The sequence below is a fragment of the Anser anser genome, assembly GCF_964211835.1.
Source record: "Anser anser genome assembly, chromosome: Z".
In the NCBI taxonomy this organism is placed as follows: Eukaryota; Metazoa; Chordata; class Aves; order Anseriformes; family Anatidae; genus Anser; species Anser anser.
In genome coordinates this window covers 77,262,408-77,283,848 of record NC_139723.1, presented here as the reverse complement: position 1 = coordinate 77,283,848, position 21,441 = coordinate 77,262,408, and the positions used below count along the sequence as shown (strand labels likewise).

The following is a 21,441-nucleotide window of genomic DNA, read 5'->3' as shown; positions in this document are numbered from 1 at the left end:
CGAAGAACGAAAGCAGTGCTGACACCCGCAGAGGTTCCCTCTCCAATGAGGAAGCCTCTCGTACCGCATGCAGCTGCTCTGCCTGCCTGCTTCCTTTCGGTGCTTGCACATCTCGCAGTCGGGCGGGCGCTCTGAGCGGCGGCCAGCGGGACGAGCCCTTGGTCCTGCCAGGGGAGAGAAGGGAGCATGGCCCTGAGATGGAGCCTTCTCCTGGCCCTCATGCCTCTGCTGGCAGCAGAAGAGATGGAAAAGGATGTGACCGGTGACAAAGAAAATCTCCAAGAGACAGGTAAGAGGTGGTCGCTCTTCTCCCTGCAAGTGAAAGTGTTGCTGCTCCCTTGCTGCACGTTCGCCGTGTACCTTCACTGCCGGCAGCACACAGCAGCTCTGTCAGAGGCTGGAGGCGATGTCCGTGCCAGGGACCGAGACATGAGGGCATCGATCGGGGAGTGGTGGGGTGAGGCCCCCCAGCACCAGGCAACCCCCAGCTCCCCCTGTACAGCAGCAGGGTCTGCAGCCCAGGACGGGGTGAAACGACGGAGTGCGAAGCCCACAGGGGTACCTCGCAGCAAGGCTTGCTTTCTAAGAGCGGATCGAGGTTGTTTTGCTATTTCCAGCATCCGTCAGCAAAACTGAGAAGTGGGACTGACATTTTAATCTCAGCAGAGCCGTTTAATTGCATGTCTGGAGGGCCAGATGCTATCTGAGCTTCCAGGAGATGGTGAACCCATCCAGGGCAGCACCGCCTGGGGCCTGAGTCCAGGTCTGGGGACCATCACCCTGCCTTGTTCTGCATCCATCTGACCTGGAGTCTCTAAACTAACCTTGCTGCATCTGGGTGGCAACAAACGTTCAATTAGCACGTGCTCACGTTGTACGGACCTGCTGTATGTATGTCCCTGGGCTGGCACAGGCTGGAGGAGCCCGCGAGTCGAGGACCCTGGCTGTCACCAGGGCCCAAAAATGGGACTGGGTTTTTCAGGTGCTGATTTGAACTCAAGCCAGTTGGGGGATGGCAGGGTCTGTGCTGCATGGCATAGGCCAGGGGAACTGTGCCCCTGTAGGTACAGGGAGTGTGAGCACAGCACGCCGTCACTGGAAAACCAAGGGCAAAGCCTGCAGCAGAAGACATCCCCCTGCCCCTTTCCCAGATCCTCCACCAAAGCTGTCCGGCTGGGCCAGTGCGTGCAGCCGTGGCTCTCCAGCTTGTTTGCACGATGCACAAGAGCAGATGAAGGCCAGGACTCAGCTGCAGGATACAGCGAGCACACAGTGGCTGGCAAGCCCTCTGTATACTCTGCACGTCTCGGTCACCTGTCCATCCTAGGAGAACTCCGGGGTTGCCTGCAGCGGAGACGGTATTGCTGAGTTTGCACCTTGGTGTTTGTGAAAAAGAGGAATCGAAACACAAACACTTGTTGGCCACACCCAGAGGCATGGGCAGGCCTGCCAGCATGTGGGCACATGCAGGGTACAATCAGGGAGAGGGGAACATGCCAGGGGAGAGTGGATGAGCTGCGGCACACTGCTGTGCCTGTCTGAATGCCAAAAAAAGTCCCCTCAAGCCATGGCACAGGCAGCATGGGGCTGTCCCCGTTCAGCAGGGCTCCCGCGTGCCAAATCCTCCGGGCCAGCCTCACCCGTGCCCCAGCTCTGAGCACCGCTACCTGAAAAGCTGCAGGCAAGGCAATGCGCCTGGGAGCGAAGGAGTGGGGGTGGCGGGCAGGGTTCTGGGGACGCGCTGAGGAAACAAGATGACAAATCTGCGTCCCAGCACTGGGGAGGAGGCAGCGCTGCGTGCGCGGTGCCAACGCTGCCGGCAGAGGATGTGGTCGGGGCGTGTGGCGCAGCGCTGCTCTGTGCGCTGAGCAGGCTGCATTGTCCCTTTGTCCTATTGTCCCCTGGCCGTCTTTCTGCACGGCTCTCTCAGAGCTTTCCTCAACACCTGGACAAAAGCCTCGTGCCCTTACAGTCCCGTTGCGCCCAGGAAGGAGGCGGAGAAGCTTGCAGGGGATGTTTTCCTGCAGGGCTGGCTCTGTTTGGCAGGCTGGCCCTGGCCCCTTCCCGTCACCCCAGCCTGCCACTGCACTGTGATTTATTAGCAGACGCCCAGGAGCCGTAGCAGAAATGCCCAGCACTAGGTAAAATGAGGCTCTGTTCAAACTGAAAGTCCTTGTGTTAGTGGAATTGAACTGCCAGCAGCTCTTGTCCTCGTGGGGGACTCCAACTTCCCAGACATATCCTGGAAATGCAATACAGCTCAGAGGAAGCAGTCTAGGAGGTTTCTGGAGAGTGTGGAAGATAGTTCCCTGATGCAGCTGGTTAGAGAGCCTACCAGGGGAGGTGCCCCACTAGACCTTCTGCTCACAAACAGAGAAAGACAGGTGGGAGATGTGGTGGTTGGGAGCTGTCTTGGGCAGATTGACCACGAAACGGTACAGTTCTCTATTCTTGGCGCAGTCAGGAGGGGGACCAGTAAAACTGCTGTCTTGGACTTCTGGAGGGCAGCCTTTGAGCCGTTCAGGACACTGGTTGGCAGAGTCCCTTGGGAGGCAGTTCTGAAGGGCAGAGGAGTCCAGGAAGGCTGGGCACTCCTCAGGAAGGAAATCTTAATGGCTCAGGAGCAGTCTGTCCCCACGTGCCCGAAGACGAGCCGGCATGGAAGAAGACCAGCCTGGCTGAACAGAGAGGTGTGGCTAGAGCTTAAGGAAAAAAAGAGGGTTTATGATCTTTGGAAAAGAGGGTGGGCCACTCAGAAGGATTATAAGGATGTTGTAAGGATGTGCAGGGGCAAAATTAGAAAGGCCAAAGCTCATCCGGAGCTCAATCTGGCTACTGCTGTTAAAGATAACAGAAAATGTTTTTAGAAGTACATTAACACAAAAAGGAGGACTAAGGAGAATCTCCATCCCTTACTGCATGTGGGGGGAAATTTAGTGGCGAGAGATGAGGAAAAGGCTGAGGTGTTTAATGCCTTCTTTGCCTCAGCCTTTAGCGGCAAGACCAGTTGTTCTCTAGATAGCCGGTACCCTGAGCTGGAGGAAGGGGACGGGGAGCAGAACGTGGCCCTCACAACCCACGAGGAAATGGTTGGCGACCTGCTACAGCACTTAGATGTATGCAAGTCAATGGGGCCAGATGGGATCCACCCGAGGGTACTGAGAGAACTGGCTCAAGAGCTGGCCAAGCCGCTTTGCATCATTTATCAGCAGCCCTGGCTATCAGGGGAGGTCCCAGTCAACTGGCGGCTAGCAAACATGACACCCATCTACAAGAAGGGCTGGAGGGTAGACCTGGGAAACTATAGGCCTGTTAGTTTGACCTCAGTGCCAGGGAAGCTCATGCAGCAGATTATTTTGAGCGCCATCACGCGGCACTTGCAGGGCAAGCAGGCGATCAGGCCCAGTCAGCATGGGTTTATGAAAGACAGGTCCTGCTTGACGAACCTGATCTCCTTCTATGACAAAGTGACGCGCTTAGTGGATGAGGAAAAGGCTGTGGATGTGGTCTACCTTGACTTCAGTAAGGCTTTTGACACCGTTTCCCACAGCATTCTCCTCAAGAAACTGGCTGCTCTTGGCTTGGACTAGCGTACGCTTTGTTGGGTTAGAAACTGCCGGGGTAGCCAGGCCCGAAGAGTCGTGGTGAAAGGAGTTAAATCCAGTTGGAGGCCGGTCACTAGTGGAGTCCCCCAGGGCTCAGTACTAGGGCCAGTTCTCTTTAATATCTTTACCGATGATCTGGACGAGGGGATCGAGTGCACCCTCAGTAAGTTTGCAGACGACACCAAGTTAGGTGCGTGTATCGATCTGCTCGAGGGCAGGAAGGCTCTGCAGGAGGATCTGGATAGGCTGGAGCGATGGGCTGAGGCCAACTGTATGAAGTTCAGCAAGGCCAAGTGCCGGGTCCTGCACCTGGGGCACAACAACCCCAAGCAGCGCTACAGGCTGGGAGACGAGTGGCTGGAAAGCTGCCTGGCCGAGAAGGACCTGGGAGTATTGGTTGATAGTCGGCTGAATATGAGCCAGCAGTGTGCTCAGGTGGCCAAGAAGGCCAACAGCATCCTGGCCTGTATAAGAAGCAGTGTGGCCAGCAGGGCTAGGGAAGTGATTGTGCCCCTGTACTCGGCTCTGGTGAGGCCGCACCTCGAGTACTGTGTCCAGTTTTGGGCCCCTCTCTACAAGAAGGACATGGAGGTGCTCGAGAGAGTCCAGAGAAGGGCAACGAAGCTGGTGAGGGGTCTGGAGAACAAGTCTTACGAGGAGCGGCTGAGGGAGCTGGGCTTGTTCAGCCTGGAGAAGAGGAGGCTCAGGGGAGACCTCATCGCTCTCTACAGTTACCTTAAAGGAGGCTGTAGAGAGGTGGGGGTTGGTCTGTTCTCCTACGTGCCTGGTGACAGGACGAGGGGAATGGGCTAAACTTGTGCCAGGGGAGGTTTAGGTTGGATGTTAGGAAGAACTTCTTTACTGAAAGAGTTGTTAGGCATTGGAATGGGCTGCCCGGGGAAGTGGTTGAGTCACCATCCCTGGAGGTCTTTAAAAGAGGTTTAGATGTAGCCCTTAGTGATATGGTTTAGTGGAGGACTTGTTAGTGTTAGGTCAGAGGTCGGACTAGGTGATCTTGGAGGTCTCTTCCAACCTAGATGATTCTGTGATTCTGTGAAATCCTGAGGGCAGCGAAAGCCCAATGGAGGCTGCGGAGGAGCTCCCTGTGGCTGCACACCCCGGCTGTGCATGAGGCTCTGTTCAAACAAAAGGTGTTGTGTTAATGGAAATGAGCTGCCAGCACGTGCTCGAGGAAATCCTGGGGGCAGCGAAAGCCCAAGGGAGGCTGCGGAGGAAAGCCAAGGAAGGCCCTTGGGCCGCACACCCCGGCTGTGAGCTGCATGCTGCCCTGTGCTGCCACTTCCCGCTCCACAGCACAGCTTCCCAAAACATGAATCTCACCTCCTGCTGTTCAAAGCCTGCCAGCTGCCCTTCTGCACGGTGTTGGCCTCGCTGAAGCTTCACCCGACCCCTTTCCTGTGTTTGGGGCCTGTGGGCGGCCGTCTGCACAGCCCCAGTGTGAAGAGCAACGTGCGCTGAGTGTCTCCCTGCTCACGGGATGCCGTGAATCCCTACAGGGCCGGAAGCCCCGTGCTCCTTTCCCTGCTCTCTCTGAGCGCTCCCGGAGCTCCAGACTGGTGGAAGGAGCCAGCCCCACGTGCTGTGCAGCGTTACCCCTGCCTCTGCCGGGATGTGCCCTGCGAGGTGAGGCAGAAACCCCTGGAGATGTCCATCAGCGGCCGCAGCAGCAGCATGCGCCGCAGCGCACGGAGGCACTGGGAGTCCTGCCCACGTTTGGCTCTTCCCATCCCACTGACGCGCTCTCCGTCTTCTCTGTGCAGGATGCCCCAAGCCCTGGTGGGACCCAAGCCTCCGCTTTGTCCCAGAGAAGATGTTTTATGGGGACAAGGAGGAGCTGACACTGAGCTGCCTCACTGCGGAAGATCCTCCTCTTGCTGTGATCAGATGTGCATTGACAGCCTATCAATATGCTTGGGAGGTGAAGGACATGCAGGGAACGTGGCATCGCATGGAAATGCACCTGACCTGCACAGGTAAGTCGGGGGGCAGCAGCTCTCCCCTGCTGCGGGCTCGTCTCCATCAGCAGAGCTTCTCACGGGGATGTCTTGGCCTCGGCTCTGGGATGGCCCCGGCCGGGAGCAGCCTCCGAGCTGGGCCAGGACAGAAGCCCCCAGCGGGCCCCGGCCTTGCCTCTGTCCTGCCTCTGCGGCCTGTCTGCCTGAGCCACGGGGACGCTGGCGGCGGCCAGATCCTGCCCTCAGCCCTGCTCGCTCTGAGCACCTCACAGCCCCGCTGGGCTCCTGTCCCGCACCCAGGGGCCGCAGCGTCTCCTCGCCGTGCTGACGGCCGACCCCACCAACCCCGCAGTCCGTCACGGCCCAGCCTTGGCCCCCTCCTGCCCGAGCACTCCCGTCCCCAAGGAGGACTGTCACGCATTCTCCCCAACAGGAACATGCCAGAAACCCCTGTGGGACAAAAGGGTCACGCTTGTCCCAAGGAAAGGCAACTACACACTGAATGAGGAACTGAGGCTGTCTTGCCCTGGAGCTGTCAAGCCCTCCTTCACCAAGGCCAAATGCGCGAGGGAATTCCTAGGAGTAACTTCTGGAAAACCTGTCTTTGGGGTCGGCTGGTGGGGGAGGAACGGCACAGGCACCTGGACCCGCATTGAGGAGCCCGTAGCGTGCGTGGGTAAGCGGGGCAGCTCTCCCCGTCCCCTCTCTGCCCTCACGCTCCCGAACCAGCCACGACACTGCCTGCCCCAGCCCTTGCTTGGCGCTGCGGTGACCTGCCAGATGCTGAGGGGCTGCGGGGCCAGGAGAGCAGCACGCCGCGGGCAGGGCGCGAGCCCGCGTATGTCCGCAGTGCTCAGGGCTCGTGGGGAGGGCGCAGGGCACGAGGCAGTAGCCTGGAGGCCAAATTCTGCCCTGTCCTCCCCCCTCGGAGCGCCCTCCCCCGCCACTGTGCCCAGGCAGACGCTGCTGTCCTGTGCTCAGCACCCCTCGAGTTTCCTCACGGCCTTGGTTCTGGCCTCCTTGTCCCCCGCTCTCACACAAATTTGCCTTTGACAGTGAAATGCTCGAGGCCCCAGTGGGACCCTGACCTTCGTCTGATACCAGAGCAGGACGTCTATGAGGAGGAAGAAGAAGTGAAGCTGAGCTGTCCTGAGGGTTCCCAGCTCCCCTTCCAGCAGGCTAAATGTGTATGGAGAGCTCAGGCTGTGGCTACAGGGGAACACAAGGGTACCTGGACACAGAGAAACAACTTGGGACGCTGGGTCCGCATTGCGCGCCCCATAAAGTGCATCAGTAAGTGTGGCGACAGGAGGTGCCTCGCCTGGAGCCCCGTGGCTCGGCGGCTCCTCTGGTGCCATGGCACGGCGAGGTGAAGGGCAGCCTGAGCTGGGCTTGGGGTCAGGTCCAAAGAGCGGCTGGAGGGGTCTCCTGCTGCAGGGGGGATTGTCCTGGGAAGCTGCCGGCCGTGGGATGTGGTGGGGGGCAAAGAGTGAGCATGGAAAGGAGGGTGGAGAAGGGATTTCATGGGCAAGTGACAAGGGGAGCCCCCTCCCTCCCAACAAGGCTTCCTGGGGGGCACGTCATGGCAGCTGGACGGCTCGCCTTCCATCTCACTTGGGTGGCTGGAGGGATTGCTGGTGGTTGCCAACAGCTGGCGGTACCCTGCCCCACCTCATCACCCACACCCCAACTAAACCCTGCCTCACCTCATCACCCACACCCCAAGTAAACGCACTTTTGCCTTGGACAGAAACATGCCAAAGGCCCTTGTGGGACTCAGCACTCCGTCTAGCACCACACCAGGAGGTGTACATGGAGAACGAAGAAGTGATGCTGAGCTGCCCTGAGGGTTTCAAGCCATCCTTCACCCACGTCAGATGTGCAGGGGGAGTGCAGGCATTAGGATATTCTGGATTTGCAGACAGAACTACATGGCTGGGGAAGAACAGCACAGGTGCCTGGATCCACATTGAGGAGCCTGTGCTGTGCCTTGGTACGTGGGGTGGCAGGAATTACCTTCTCTGCAGCCCTGTCCTCCAGTCCTACCCCTCCATGCCTCTCTGCATTTCCCACATCCCCACTGTGTCCTGGCCCATGCTCCCCATGCCTGAGCGCATCCCTCGGTCTCCCTGGGTTTGATGCCTGAGACCACTGCCCAAGCAAACGGTGGCCCAGCCTCACCCACCCCTCCCTGGGCAGCCCCAGCCCCAGCTGCTGCTCACCTGCTTTTGCCTCTGCCAGAAATGTGCCAAAAGCCCTCGTGGGACACAAGGCTCCGTCTGGCACCAGACCAGGAGGAGTACAGCAGGAACGAAGAAGTGATGCTGAGCTGCCCCAAGGGTTTCGAGCCATCTTTCACCCACATCAAATGTTCAAGAGAAGTCCAGTCCATCAGCACTGGGAAACCTGTGTACAGAGAAGTTTGGATGGGAAAGGGCACAGGAGGTGCCTGGACCCACATTCACTCCAAGGTGGAGTGCGTGGGTAAGGGAGGTGCCAGGAGCTCTCCTGGGGCCCCTGTGTGCCGGGGGATGTAGGGGGTGATCCCAAAAGCAGTGGGAGGCAGCCCCTGCACCTGCCCAGGGCTCGCCCGGGGTCCCCAGGGGTGCCTGGGCAGGGAGGGGTCTGGTGGCAGCCTCTGTGCCCGAGGGTCCCGGCAGGGAGGGGCTGCGGCAGCCGGCCGGGGACAGCGGCTGGAGCTGCCCCCAGGGGCCAGGTTGGAGCGCCCGGCATGTGGGACGAGGGCGCCCAGAGCCCCTGGAGCTCCTGCTCCTCCTGGGCCTTCTCGGGAGGGCTGGGGAAGCAGCGTGGGGCCCTTCCTGCTCCCATCCCCTTCCTGGGGCCATGGTGCAGGAAGGTGCTCCACATCGTGTCCCACAGCTCCATCCCTCACCGTAGTGTGCCAGGACAGGGATCTCCTGCCACGTCCCCTGCCTTGCCCTGCATGGCCAGCCTCTGCCCTGCTAGCACCTTCCCTTCTTGTTGGTGCAGGAAAATGCCAGAAGCCCCAGTGGGACCCCAGATTAATCTTTGACCCAGAACGGGCATCCTACATCCTCAGTGAAGTGGTGACGGTGAGGTGCCCTGAAGGGTACTGGCCTCCTCCCACGAAGATCACCTGTGTACAACCTACCCCAAGCCAAGGCTCCCCAACTCCTCAGAGGTTCTGGTTTGTGAGGAGCAGCACTGGCCACTGGGAGCCTCTGGATCAGTGGCAGACCCTGACGTGTGTGGGTGAGTGAGGGACTTGAGAGGGAAGGGTGGGCCCGATGGCGGTGTCCTGCCGTCGCGCTGGCCCTGTTCCAGAGGCACGCACGGATGTTCCCGGCCGGGTGCAGGTGTGCTCTGTGGCGAGAGGGCCAGCGCCTGCGGGAGCATTTCCCTCCCGAGGGGCTGCGCCCGCTGCCAGGGAGCAAGGGGAGGGAGCCAGGGGTCTGCTCCCAATAGAAGTTGCCTCAAGCAGTGAGAAGTGATGCAAAGCTCACGTCCAGCTTCCGAGCACACCGTGATCCAGACACCTCCAGCTCTGCAGCTGGAGACCTGGTGTGGGCAGTGTCACCTCCGGCTTCCTCTCCCTGCAGCTGGGGGGGAGCAGGGCTGTCAGACCGCTGCACCCTTGCAAGGGTGCCAGGAGGAGGGAAGGTAAGGCAGTGACTCTTGTGCAATGCTTCCTTCACAGAGGCCTTCCAGGTTGTGCCTGGGACCTTGGAGGTTTCCACCACCAGCATCAAACTGAACTGGACCTGCAGTCTGCCTGATGCCTGCCAGCGCATGCAGGCCACGTGCAGGCTGGCAGGGCCTTCCTCCCCTCCCTGTAAGGCTGAGAAGGTCACAGGAGAGGAGATGCTGCATGCCCAAAATGGAACGTTTACCTGCAACCACCTGCAGCCCTTCACTGACTACAGTGTCACCATCTCAGTGGACCCCGGCACAATCCTGTTCACACGGCTCCTGAAGACAAAGGCAACAGGTAAGTGTCCCCTGCCTGTAATGTCAAGGTACCCTTTGCTTTCCTCCCAGAAAACTCAGCCCCTGGTGGGTGTCCCCATGCGTTACCCCATCTCGCTGTGCTTCCAGTGCCCGAGAAGCCGGAGCGGCTGTGGCTGGATGCCAGCACGGGGACGCTGCGGTGGCAGGCGCTGCCCTCCTGCAAAGGGGAGATCCTTGGATACCAGGTACCAGGGGAGCGGGGAGCAGCAATGGGGGCTGCAGTCAGTCCCTGAGGCTTCGTCTCCGTCTCCGCCGCTCCTTCCCAGTCCCTCTGTGCCCCTGCTCCCCGTGGGGTCCCTCCCACGGGATGCCGTCCTTCCTGAACTGAGCCTGCGGGGGCTGCCCACAGGCAGCAGCTCTTCAAGATCTGCTCCCACACGGCTCCGTACCACAGGGTCCATCCATCCCCCAGGAGCAAACTGCTCCAGCACGGGTCCCCCACGGGCGGCAGCTCCCCCCAGACCCCCTGCTCCTGCGTGGGCTCCTCTCCACGGGCTGCAGCTCCGGCCCGGGGCCTGCTCCTGCGGGGGCTCTCCATGGGCCGCAGCCTCCTCCAGGCCACATCCACCTGCTCCACCGGGGCTCCTCCACGGGCTGCAGCGTGGAGATCTGCTCCGTGTGGGACCCGTGGGCTGCAGGGGGACAGCCTGCTCCACCAGGGGCCTCTCCACAGGCTGCAGGGGAACTGCTGCTGCCTGCCTGGAGCACCTCCTGCCTCCTGCTGCACTCACCTGGGGGGCTGCAGAGCTGGTTCTCACTCCTCACTTTCCCAGCTGCTGTGGTGCAGCAGGTTTTTTTCCCTTTCTCTGCTCTCTTAGAGGCACAAGAAAATCACTCATGCTCAACTCTGGGAAGCAGCAGGTCCCTTTTGAGCTGGCTGAAACTGTCCCTTATCTGACATGGGGCAGCTTCTGGATTCTTCTCACAGAGGCCACCCCTGCAGCCCTCCACAACCAAAACCTTTCCACATAAACCCAGTACACTCCTGCTGCCTGCAGGGGTTGCGGGTGCTCTGTGCCTGGGGGTTTCCTCCCCAGCACTGCACAGCCTGTGGTTTGGCACATGCTGGGGCTCTGTGCGCAGCACTTTGTGACGTGTTTGGCAGCACAGCCTCACGGGCTTTCCTGTGCTTCCTGGGGCCTTATTTCTGGTTTCTGGAACAGGAAAGGCTGTGGTTTGCAGTGCTGGGGGCAGGAGTAAGGGGGCCAGTGCAGCACCCAACTTGTAGCCCTGTGGAGATTAGATGTGACTCATGCCTCACTGAGGATACCTTGGAAATCCAACCAGCCTGGAGAGCAGAAGTGTGCTCTGAGCAGCTCCATCTGCTGCTGCTGCTGCGGTGGTATCTTTGGTGCAGCAGATTGCTCTTGTTTTGAGTGCTGGCTCCAAATTCCCTCCTCTCCTCCTCTGGTGTGCGTTGAGGTCCACGCGTGGGGCCCAGGCTCCCGCTGGCGTCCCTCCGGGAGTTTCCCAGCACTGCGATGGGTGCAGACGTGGGGAGCACCGCAGCGCTGCTGGGCTCTGGCTGGCTGTGCGGTGGGCACGTTCCCCTCCAGCTCCGTGTCCTGTCCCCAGCTGAACGTCACCACCAGGGGCCCGCAGGACGGCGGCTTCCTCCAGGTCGAGCGGCTGATGCTGAGCAGCTCCGTCACGGAGCAGCCGCTGCCTGCGCACGGCCCTGGCACCAGCTACACGGTGGCCGTGCGGGGCCTGACGGCTGCCGGGGCCGGGGCAGCACTGCTGGAGGAGTTTCAGACCAACAGCTCGGGTAAGGGTCTGTGTGCGCTGCCCCTGCTCCTGCCCTGCCTCGCCGTGCCTCCTGCTGATGCTCGTCCCCTGGGTCTTCCTCCACAGAGACCCCGGACCCCCCTGATGTCAGCTCCCGCCTTGTGCGCGACATCTCCCCATCCCAAGGCACGGCCGTGCTTCCCCTCCGCCCCATCACCTGGGTCCCCGAGGCGGGCAGGTGAGTGCAGCCCCGGCTGCTCTGCTCTGCACAGCCCCGAGCAGCGCTGTCACCTGCAGCTGCCTCCGTCCAGCTCTTCCCTTCCCCATCCCCGTCCCCATTCCCGTCCCCGTCCCCGTCCCCGTCTCACAGCCCTGCCTTGCAGCAAGCACCAGCTCCTCGTGGCTGCGACGCACAACGGCACGGCGCTGGAAGGCGCCTGCTCGGGGGAGCTGCAGCCCTTCAATGCCAGCCGCCCGCCCGACGCCTACGTGGCCGCCGTGCTCAACCTCACCGCCCCCACGGCCTTCGTGCTGGGCGACGGGACCCACGGGCACGGCTTCCACAACGCTCCCCTGCGCCCGGGCTGGGACTACACCGCCCTCCTCCGCCTCGTGCGGCGCTCCCAGCAGGTAGCCGTGGCGGGAGGCTGCAGCTCCCTGGGGACGCTGCCGGCCAGGGACGGGGCAGGGCAGCGTCCCCCGCGTCCTCGGTCACGGCCGGGGTGTTTGGTGGCCTGGGTGGCCACCATCTGAACTCTCCTTCCTGTTTCTCCCAACAGGAGGAGACGTTCATCTGCGTGTGCTACAGCTTCTCTGTGGGTAAGTGGGCTCCTCTGCTGAGGGGCTGGCTCACCCCGCGCCCTGTGCCCGAAGCTCTCTCCCACGTTCTCCCTTTTCCCAGCCTGGCAACTTGCTGTGGACAGGAGCTGGCGAGTGCAGGAGCTCCCTGTGGGGGCACAGCAAACCTCTCATTTCCCATACCCTGGGGTAATGCTATAGCCAGATGCTACCTTCATCCTCTTGGATGTTCCCTGGATCTTGAGGCCACTTGGGCACTCGTGGCACAGCTGGAGCCTGCACAGCTTCCATGTCATCATCTCATATTGCATCTCAGTCCTAATGCTGCCCTAGTACAAGTGCAAACCCCAAAAAACTCAAACCATTCACCTGGCTCTGGCCATGCCTGGGGACAGTCATAGAGGCACGCTGACACGCTATGAGCCCATCCTGAAGGGCTTCACACCAAGCAAACACCCACTCCCGCACAACCCTAACTTTTCCACAGCACAGAGCCTGCGGTGGGTGATGAGGGAAGCTGCTTTTCTCCCCACAACCCTGTGAGGTCTCTGGGTCTGGTCTCTGCAGAGGCCTGATCCTGAGCTGTGCTGTTTGCAGGGCAGGAGCCGGCGCCTCTGCTGAAGACGTCTGTGCTGACGGCACTTGTGGTGACAATGGTAGTTCTGGCACTGGGGATTCTGCTGCTCTTCCTGCTCTTCAGGTTAGTATGTGCCTCTTCTCTTCTGCTCTCTGTGCTGCCATGGGACATTCAGGGCCTCGGGCAAGCCAGGGTGAACCCTGATATAAAGCAGGGCTGCCACACTGGCAACCTCCTCTCCTCTCCATCTTCTGCGTGTCCAAGGGCCTCTCTTGGTGTTTTGCAGGCGAAAGCACAATGGTTCAAAAGCGTCTGAAGGCAACAGCACTATCCCCCTGAGAAAATGTCGAGGAGGTGCAGTATCAGCAGAGGCCCCATCTGCACAGGCTGCCTATTAAAAGTGCAGGCAGGGTGCTTCCAGTCACTGTGAGGTCCTTACAGGGCCAAGGGAGGTCAGAATTGGCTGGTATGGGGAAAGGAACACATCCCCAAATAGGGGGACCTGGATGGGGAGGGACAGCCTGGGCTTTGGTGGGGTCCCACTCCCAGCTGTCAGGTCACCTTCTCTCCTGGTGGTCCCCGTAGGTGTGAACAAGCTGACCACACAGATCCCAGTGGAGGAACTGCTGGAGGCTCTGAAGAAGCTTAAGAGGGCAGAAATAGAGGCAGAGCGAACAGAGGATGAATCAGCCAGCAGTCACGGTGCCGGGCGGATGGCAGAGTATCAGGTCTGGTTTAGCTTTGCTTTCCCATCTGGCTGCACTGCCTGTGCAGTCCCGGCTCCCCGTGGGGCACGCGATGCAGGCAGCCTCAGCCAGCCCCAGAACTTGGGCTAATCCGGAGCTCGTCTTCCTCCTCCGCAGCAACTGACCTCCACGTTGTTGCATCCCTGCGATGCTGGGAAGGAGCCATGTAACCAGGGCAAGAACCGCTACAAGTGCATCATTCCCTGTAAGCTCTCTGGGGGCTGGCACAGGCATTTGGGGGTGGCTGGGCAGTGCAGGTCCTGAGGCCTGGAAATCTGCTGAGAAAGGAGCAGGGAGCCCTGGGTCTTCCTGAATTACACCTTCTTCCTGAAACAGTCATTTCACTGCTGCCCCAAAGCGACAGCCCACTGACTCCCACCTCCCTTCTCTTCCAGATGACCACTGCCGTGTGGTGTTGCAACCCTCTGCAGACACGGGGAACGACTACATCAACGCCAGCTACGTGGATGTAGGTAGCGAGGAATCGCTGCCCTGGGCAGGGTAGGAGAGGTGCCAGCTTTCTAGAGGGCAGCCCTGCTTACACGGGTGTCCCCAAGGACTGGCACTTGCTGTCCTCACATGCTGGCGGATCTGGGGATGTTGCTCTCCCTGGTCCCCTCTGAGCTGCCTGCAGCACTCTGGGTTTGTGCACCATCCCCATCCCCAATAAAAAGTGACCTGCTCACAGTGGGAAAGGGACAGGGATGGAGAGGCAGCCCCTGGGCACCTGCTCTCCATGCTGGCCAGGACTGGTGCTGTGGGATATATTGTGCTGAGGGCTCTGGTACCTGTGGGGATGGACCTTGTGTTTCTTGTATTTCTTGTTAAATGTTTAACCTGGGTGATTGGATCTGTTTGAACCTCTCCCTCACAGAGCTACCGGAGTCCACGCTTCTTCATTGCAGCTCAAGGTGAGTGCTTCCAGCCCTGGAAACTCCCCAGAGCTGGCACAGGGCCCTGCTCATGCCCAGGAGATGGCAGTCCGTGCTCTGAACCCCCTGGGGTGTGGGGAGCTGGGACAGCTGCCCAGGAGCTGCTAAGGACTCCGTCCAGGGCCCTCTATCTCTTGTGCTTTTGTTGTCTATGATGGTCACAGCTGCTGCAGGGCATGCGTGGTCTTAGTCTGACCACAGGAGGAGGCTGTGAGCCAGGTCCTGCACTGCCCAAGCTAAGGACACGGGCCCCACAAGCCTGGTTTGTTCCCCTTTGGAGGCTGGCGTGGCAGGGACAAACCTGCAAATGTCTGACAGTGCTGTCCTCAGCGTCAGGCTCCTTCCAACGGCACAGAGCTGCAGCGGGTCGGTCTGCTCCATGCAGCATGCAGTGAGGGGGTCTCAGGCTCCTTGCAAAGCTGCTGAAATGCTCTTCAGGAAATAGGACCCTAAACGTGGGAGGAACTCTTGGTCATCTTCGGGATCTGGGTAGGGAAACTCCTGCAGCAGCTGTGAATCCCTGGCATACCCCAGGCTTGCTTGCCCTCCCTCTTTCCTGTCCCGCTTTCTAACAGAGGAGCTGAAGCTGGGGTGCCCAGTACCCTGTAATGCCCAGGCTGCACAGCGTCAGTCCTGAGCAGAGGGAAACACGAGTCTACCCCTAGCCCAGGAGCCTGGGAGCATCTCCACGGCTTGGGCTCTGACACCAGGCTCTCCTCTTTCTCTTCTAGGCCCCTTGCCCGGGACGGTGGTGGATTTCTGGCAGATGGTCTGGCAGGAGAAGACCTCGGTCATTGTGATGCTGACGGGCTTAGTGGAGCAGAACAAGGTACAGAAACCATCTCCACCTCTGCACAGCTCAGGTCTCCCCAGTGCCCAGGTTTCCTTGCCTGCTTTGCTTTGCTCTCAGTGCAGCCCTCGATGAGGGCAGGGAGCAGCTCCGCACCAGTGCTGGCTTGTAACGCTCCCCGAATGAGCTTCCTGGTGCTCAGCAGTCTCGCTGCTGTTGACAGACCAAGTGTGAGCAGTACTGGCCAGAGCAGGAGCAAGTCTACGGGGACTTCACCGTGACGCTCAACAACACTAGGACCACCACGGGCCTTGTCACACGCATCTTCTGCCTGCAGAAGGTAAGACTGGCATGTAGCTGTGATGGAGATGCAGGGTGCTTCTGGGGTTCAGCAGCTGGTGGTCAGCCCTGCCTGGTCTCCAGCAGTAGCAGGTCAGCTTTGCTGTCACTGGTCTCTGTCCCAGGGCACCAGCCCCAGGCTTTTTGGGATGATGAGACAGGTACCTGTCACCTGGGGCAGTCTGCAGACAGTCCCCATTGAAGCACCATGGTGCCTTGCAGCTCCTAAACCTGAACAGAGAGATTATGGTTTAAGGTAACTTACATGAGAACACTTCTCAAGACGGGTATTTCTGCTGAAGTTATACCTCAGATAATAAACAGGAAGAAAAGAAGATGCAAGGAGGGGAAAACATACAAAATAGAGATGTTGCAGCTGGACATATTCTTGCCTTACCTGGAACAAAGTCCAGCTGAAAGCTAAAGCTCCAAGAGCACCTGATGGGGGACATAACAGTTTATTAGCTCTGGCCAAGTGAATGTGATGCTCAGGAAAAAAAAATCAGGATGGGCTGGTACAAATGTGACTATATTCATATCAGTGCAGTATCAGCCTTAGGAAGTGTCTGATCTGGGGAAGCAGGGGCTTTTCAATGACTCTGGAAAGACTCCACATTGTAATTTTTTTTTTCTCTGGGACACACACTGCATTTACTCCTCTGAGTTCACTGCTCTCAGCAGGGGGAAGCAGAGAATAAAGCAAATCTTGTGGCTTGGTGAATTTGCTCAAAGTCTTCAGCATACCCTTTGCTGTCTGATGAGCTCTGGTGAAGCAGTCATTGTGGTGGGGTGCTGGGGGGAGGCTGGGTGTTGGTGCAACCCTGCCGTGCCTTCTCTCTGTTTGTCAACATGCAGTTGCTTCACACAACTTTCCAGGCTGGCTCCTGCTCCCAGCCATGTCTCCCTCTTTTCAGGCAGGCTGTCCTCTCCCACGAGTGGTGGAACAATTTCACTACCAGCAGTGGCCAGACCACGGGGTGCCCAGAAACCCTGCCCAGCTCCTCTACCTAGTGGAGAAAGTGAACAACAGGGAGTCAGAAGCCCCTGCTGGCCCTGTGCTGGTGCACTGCAGGTACTGGGACTGGAATGCTTGGGTGTTGGAGCAAAGCTGGCCAGGGCAGCACCAACCTCTCTTTTTCTGTGTCCTCAGCGCAGGGATCGGGCGGACAGGTACCTTCATCGCCATGGACTTCCTCCTGAAGATGGCGAAGGCCGAGGGGAAGGTGGATGTGTTTCACTGTGTGCAGAAGCTGCGGGAGCAGCGGGTCAGCATGGTGCAGACCAAGGTGAGGAGAGTCGCCTGCTCCCTGCACGCTGCCAGGCTGCAGACGTGCTTCCCACCCTTCCCAGGGATGTGGTGAACCAAGCCACAGTGGACACGCTCTGCATGGTTCAGCCACAGGCACTGGAGCTGCCAGGTGATGGACACTGTGTGTTCTTGTATTCAGCACGGTGTCCAAACCTAGGCAGGAGCCACATTCCTCTGAGACTCTCCGAAGTGGCAGCAGCAGCAGCATTCACATGCACCAGTAGTCTGCCATGGAAGGGCTGTCTTATAGGCAAGGAGCATGCATCTGTGGCTTTCAGGATGTGTCCTTCAGGCTTTTGGGATGTTTGCCTGGCATCTTCTGGGCAGCAATGTCTTGGGCAAGGGACTATGTCCTCACGATCTGTTCAGTGCTGTGACCTTATGGAGGAACCTGTAGGTTGGGCAGGACCATCCAGCTACTTGCAGGAGGACTAGTGCAATAGTTTTCTGAGCTTTCTTCCTCTGAGCAGGAGTCTGGTGTCTGAGAGAAAGCATTAAACCACAGAAAGATGCTCCTGTCTGGGTTTTTGCATTTGCTGGTTGCTCCTTAGAGCAGGGCTGCATGCACTGAGAGGTGTCCAGCAGGGAGGCGAAGGATGGAGCTGGCACATTCCAGGTGCAGGTCGATGTCAGTGCAGAGCAGTCTCAGTGCCTGTGTTCTGGAGTCCCAGGGCTGTCCGTGGAGCTGCTCCAGACGGTGCACTGACCCGTGTCCCCACGCAGGAGCAGTATGCCTTCCTGTACGAGGTGCTGCTCGAAGGCCTGCTCTGCGGCAGCACTGGGGTCCCAGTGGAGAGCGTCGCCAGCCACATCCGCTGCCTCCAAGGAGCTGAGACCCAGAGCCAGAGCAACGTCCTTGAGAAGGAGTTCAAGGTACCACCAAGACCTGGCGCGCTGGGTCTGGGGCCTGCTGCCACAGCCCTCACCCAGCTGCGGTCTGGAGATGTTGGTAGTACTTCTCTGGGGTGGCTGAGGGTGGAAAGGGAGATGAGAGGCCGGACTTGCTAAGCTGAATCTTCCCTTACAGGCAGTGCAGAACTTCTCCGAGTTGTTCCAGCTCCTGCCATGCAGAGAAGCAGAGAAACCCAGCAACCAGCCCAAGAACCGCAAACCAGGGATCCTGCCAGGTACTGCAGGGCTGGGCAGCCCCTCTCTCCAAGACCCAGCTCCTGAGAGCAGCAAGGGGGATGATGCTGCTTGCCTCCCCAGCACCATGCTACCACCAGGGGATGGAGCGTTCTGCCCAGGGTACCAAGCATCACTTTTTGTTGGCGATACTTAGTACCATCGAATCATCTAGGCTGCAAAAGACCTTCAGGGTCATCAAGTCCAACCATCACCGTGGCCTACTGAGTCGGGAGGGTGGATTTACTGCTGCTTCAGGACTTTCCCCACCTAGATCCCCCTCTGTGCGGGCAGAGGATGGCTCATCTCTTCTCTCTCTGCCCCTTGCCTCCGCAGCGGATTCCTGCCGGCCCATCCTGATGTCCTCGCTGAATGCTGACGGCTCGCCGGGCTACATCAACGCGGTGTTTGCCAATGTAAGGCTCCAGCTTCAGCAGGGCTTGGAGCTGCTGGGGGCAGCAGAGGCTCCACGGGCACCACTTCTTCACAGTGGCTGTCTCGCAGCGGCTGGGGCCCTGCTGCCAGGAGATGGCTCCCACGATCAGCCTAAAAATCCACTGCCTTTCACCTGCTGGGTGCTCTGCATCTCCTCGGGCTCTGCCCCTGGGTCTGCAGAGCCTCCCAGCCCAGCCCTCGGCATCATAGAGGCTGCCTAATGTGGTTATTGCAGGCACTGCTGTGTCTGTGGATTGCATGACCTCTAAATCCACACGCACACCCCAACCGGTGTGTTTTGCAGACGTACACCAAGGAGGACAGACTGATCATCACCCAGCTGCCCTTCTCCAGCACGCTGGTGGATTTCTGGGCTCTGGTCTGGGATTACACCTGCACAGCGGTGGTTGTGCTGAACCAGCTCCAGGAGCTGGACAAGGTCAGCTGCCCTCCCCTCTCCCAGCAGCACGCTTTCTGCCATCGCCCCCCCCATGCAGCTCTCCTTGCCGGGGTCCTGCTTGCCATGGGGACCAGCTGCAAGCCTGTGGGCTCCACGTGGCTGCGCCCTGAGAACGGTCCCAGCCCAGTGGTATAACTGGTATAACAGTGGTGGGGCGTCCCCATGGGCACAGGAAGAAGTAACAGGGGCAGCCCTTTGGTTTTGCTTCCCCTGACGAGGTATCATCTCTGCAGGGGTGTTATTTTTCTGGCTGCAACCTCACAGATTTGTCCCAAGCACAAAGCAGGCAGAGCACCCACGCGTAGGCAAGGGGCTTGCCCAAGTGCACCCACACGAGCTGCTGAACTCCGTGTGTGGGTCGGCTGGGGCATTGTGTGACCATGCATATATCTCCCCCAAGACGTACGTGGAGGTCTGGCCCACCCAGGGCGAAGCCATCTACGGCCGTTTCCACGTCCAGCTGCTGTCAGAGGAGCCTGGAGCTGGTTTCACAGTCTGGACACTCGCCCTCACCAACAGGCAGCAGGTAGGCTCTTTGCGCAGAGACGGCCCTGTGTTCAAGGCTGAACAAGGCCCACGCTGTCCTGCCTCTCCTCAGTGAAGCCAGTGGGCTTCTTCTCTGCCCGACCCACTGTCTTTTTTCCCTACTAGCCCAAGAAAGCTGCGGTGGAAGTCCGGTTCTGGCAACTGGAGGACTGGCCCATGAAGCAGCGTCTTCCCCCGCACCCTGCCACCATCATCAGCCTGCTGGGGAAGGTGGAGACGCACCAGCGGCAGAGCCAGGATGGGCACATCCTCGTCACTTGCTGGTGAGCAATGTCTTTTGGAGCAGCAGTCATGGCACAGAGTGCAGGCTGTATCCTTCAAAGCAAGTCACATCTTTCTCAGCTCAGGTGAAGGGTGGACATGTGGACATGAGTTCAGCTGTGTTCAGGAAGGAAGGCTTCCCCATGGAGGCCTCCTTGGTGCAGGACCATCCCGAGAGCCTCAGGCCTGCATGGCTAGTGGGACAGCAGGAAATCTAGGGTAAGTGACTTCCCTTGCTCTCCCCTGCAGGGATGGTGCCAGCCGGAGCGGGATCTTCTGTGCTGCCAGTTTCCTGTGTGAGCAGATCCAAAGCGAGGGGCTGGTTGATGTATCCCAGGCTGTGAGGATGCTGAAGAGGCACCGCAGACAGCTGATTAAAGACGTGGTAGGTGCTGACCAAACTCAGATGGGGACGGCAACACCAGAGCAAGAACTGGTCTGTGCCTAGGTGCCTGTCCTGCACCCACCACACCATCCAGGTCCTCAAGGACCATCATGGTCTACATGGACCATTGAGGTCCTCGAGGCCATCACGGTATACACACCCTGGATGGGAGTGAGCAGCAGACACCTGGTGGTGCTGGTTCTTCTAAGATCAGCTGGCTACAGCCCAGTCCTCATCCACAGAAGCCTACATTTGTGATTCCTCACTGGGGGAAGGTGGGCTGTGACTGGGAGGAGGAGAGGGGGCTGTACCTCTGCCTGGCTTGCTCGGGGGGCTGTTGGCAGCTAGGCTGGCCTTCCATGACAGGCATTTGGGCACCACATACTCATGCGCATCCTTCTGTCCACAGGAGCAGTACAGGCTCTGCTATGAACTAGCCCTCAGTTACTTGAACTCATTTGAAACCTACGGCAATTTCAAGTAGAGTCATGGTCACAGCCCATCTCTGGCCAGGACTTCAGCTTTCTTGAGGAAACAGTGGAAACCAGAGGAGACGAGGACGGTGTGCACAGCCCCAAGATGCTTTACTCTTCCGATGAGCCACTCCAAGTGTTCTCTGCAGCTGCACAGCACAGGCTGGACCATCTCCAAATTGTGGTCAGACTTTGAAGCAGGAACCAGAGTTTGGGCAGGAATTTACCTAGCACCACAGCCCAAGCAGGCAGGTCAGAGGAAAGGCACCAGTACTTGACACGTCCACGCTAGGGATGAAGAGAACCAGCGGCCCCACCCAGGCTCCCCTATCCCTTCAGGGTAGCTCCACCAACACCCCAACCGTGTTCAGCCAGGTGAGCCCCAAAACACTGTGAGATCCACAGGGCTGAGGAGCACAGGCCACCTGTCCTGCTTTGGGAGAAGCATGATGCCCAAGGCTATGAAGAGCCAGGAGAGCGACAATCCACCACCCCAGAAGGCTATCCTTGTCCTTTACACCCCCCCACAGCCCCCTTTCTGAAGCTCAGTCTTCCTGACGTTGATCCAGGTGCCACAGCCCTACCAGCTCCAGAGAGGCTCCCTCACCAGCCTGTCTGGCTCCACCGTGGCAGTCCCAGATTGCAGCACCAACCCAGATCCCTGGACGTTGTTCCTGCAGGTTACTGCCCAGGAGAGGCTGCTGCACAACAGAGACTGCCTCTCCCTTTGATGCTCAAGAGCCAAGGTTGACTCCATACTCTATTCCGTGTCTCACCAATAAAGGCTCTGTGCTGGCCATGGTGGTGATGAGCTCTGATCTTCACTTTTCTTCCAGGTTCGATCTGACATGGGGGCTGCAAAGGAGCTAAGAGCACATGGGTCCCCCAGCTCTGGCCAAGGCATGGGCACAGGACCATGCCTGTGTGGTAGGGGGCTTCTCAACGAGGCGCAGTTAGTTCAGCACC

At 59.2% G+C, this 21,441-nt stretch overlaps 1 protein-coding gene across 1 annotated transcript; it reads left to right on the top strand.

Moving 5' to 3' along the window:
- Positions 1–55: 55 nt before the first annotated feature.
- On the top strand, positions 56–21,272 carry LOC310889387 (receptor-type tyrosine-protein phosphatase kappa-like). The gene is made up of 31 exons (XM_083816772.1): positions 56–289; positions 5,387–5,599; positions 6,015–6,257; positions 6,638–6,874; positions 7,332–7,574; positions 7,823–8,065; positions 8,573–8,815; positions 9,261–9,551; positions 9,659–9,756; positions 11,147–11,339; positions 11,426–11,537; positions 11,683–11,929; positions 12,079–12,118; positions 12,695–12,797; positions 12,961–13,028; positions 13,260–13,402; positions 13,538–13,625; positions 13,816–13,889; positions 14,295–14,331; positions 15,084–15,181; positions 15,366–15,482; positions 16,396–16,553; positions 16,632–16,767; positions 17,514–17,663; positions 17,818–17,917; positions 18,252–18,331; positions 18,655–18,789; positions 19,211–19,336; positions 19,462–19,619; positions 19,867–20,002; positions 20,412–21,272. The coding sequence occupies exons 1-31, from the start codon at positions 187–189 to the stop codon at positions 20,484–20,486; spliced, it is 4,488 nt and encodes a 1,495-aa protein (XP_083672898.1). The 5' UTR covers positions 56–186; the 3' UTR covers positions 20,487–21,272.
- The last annotated feature ends 169 nt before the right edge of the window (positions 21,273–21,441 follow it).

Coding starts and splice junctions, on each gene's coding strand:
- LOC310889387 (XM_083816772.1), top strand. CDS start 187: ATGGCCCTGAGATGGAGCCTTCTCCTGGCCCTCATGCCTCTGCTGGCA. Junction 12,119..12,694: donor GTGCTACAGCTTCTCTGTGG/GTAAGTGGGCTC, acceptor TGCTGTTTGCAG/GGCAGGAGCCGGCGCCTCTG. Junction 13,403..13,537: donor GGCGGATGGCAGAGTATCAG/GTCTGGTTTAGC, acceptor CCTCCTCCGCAG/CAACTGACCTCCACGTTGTT.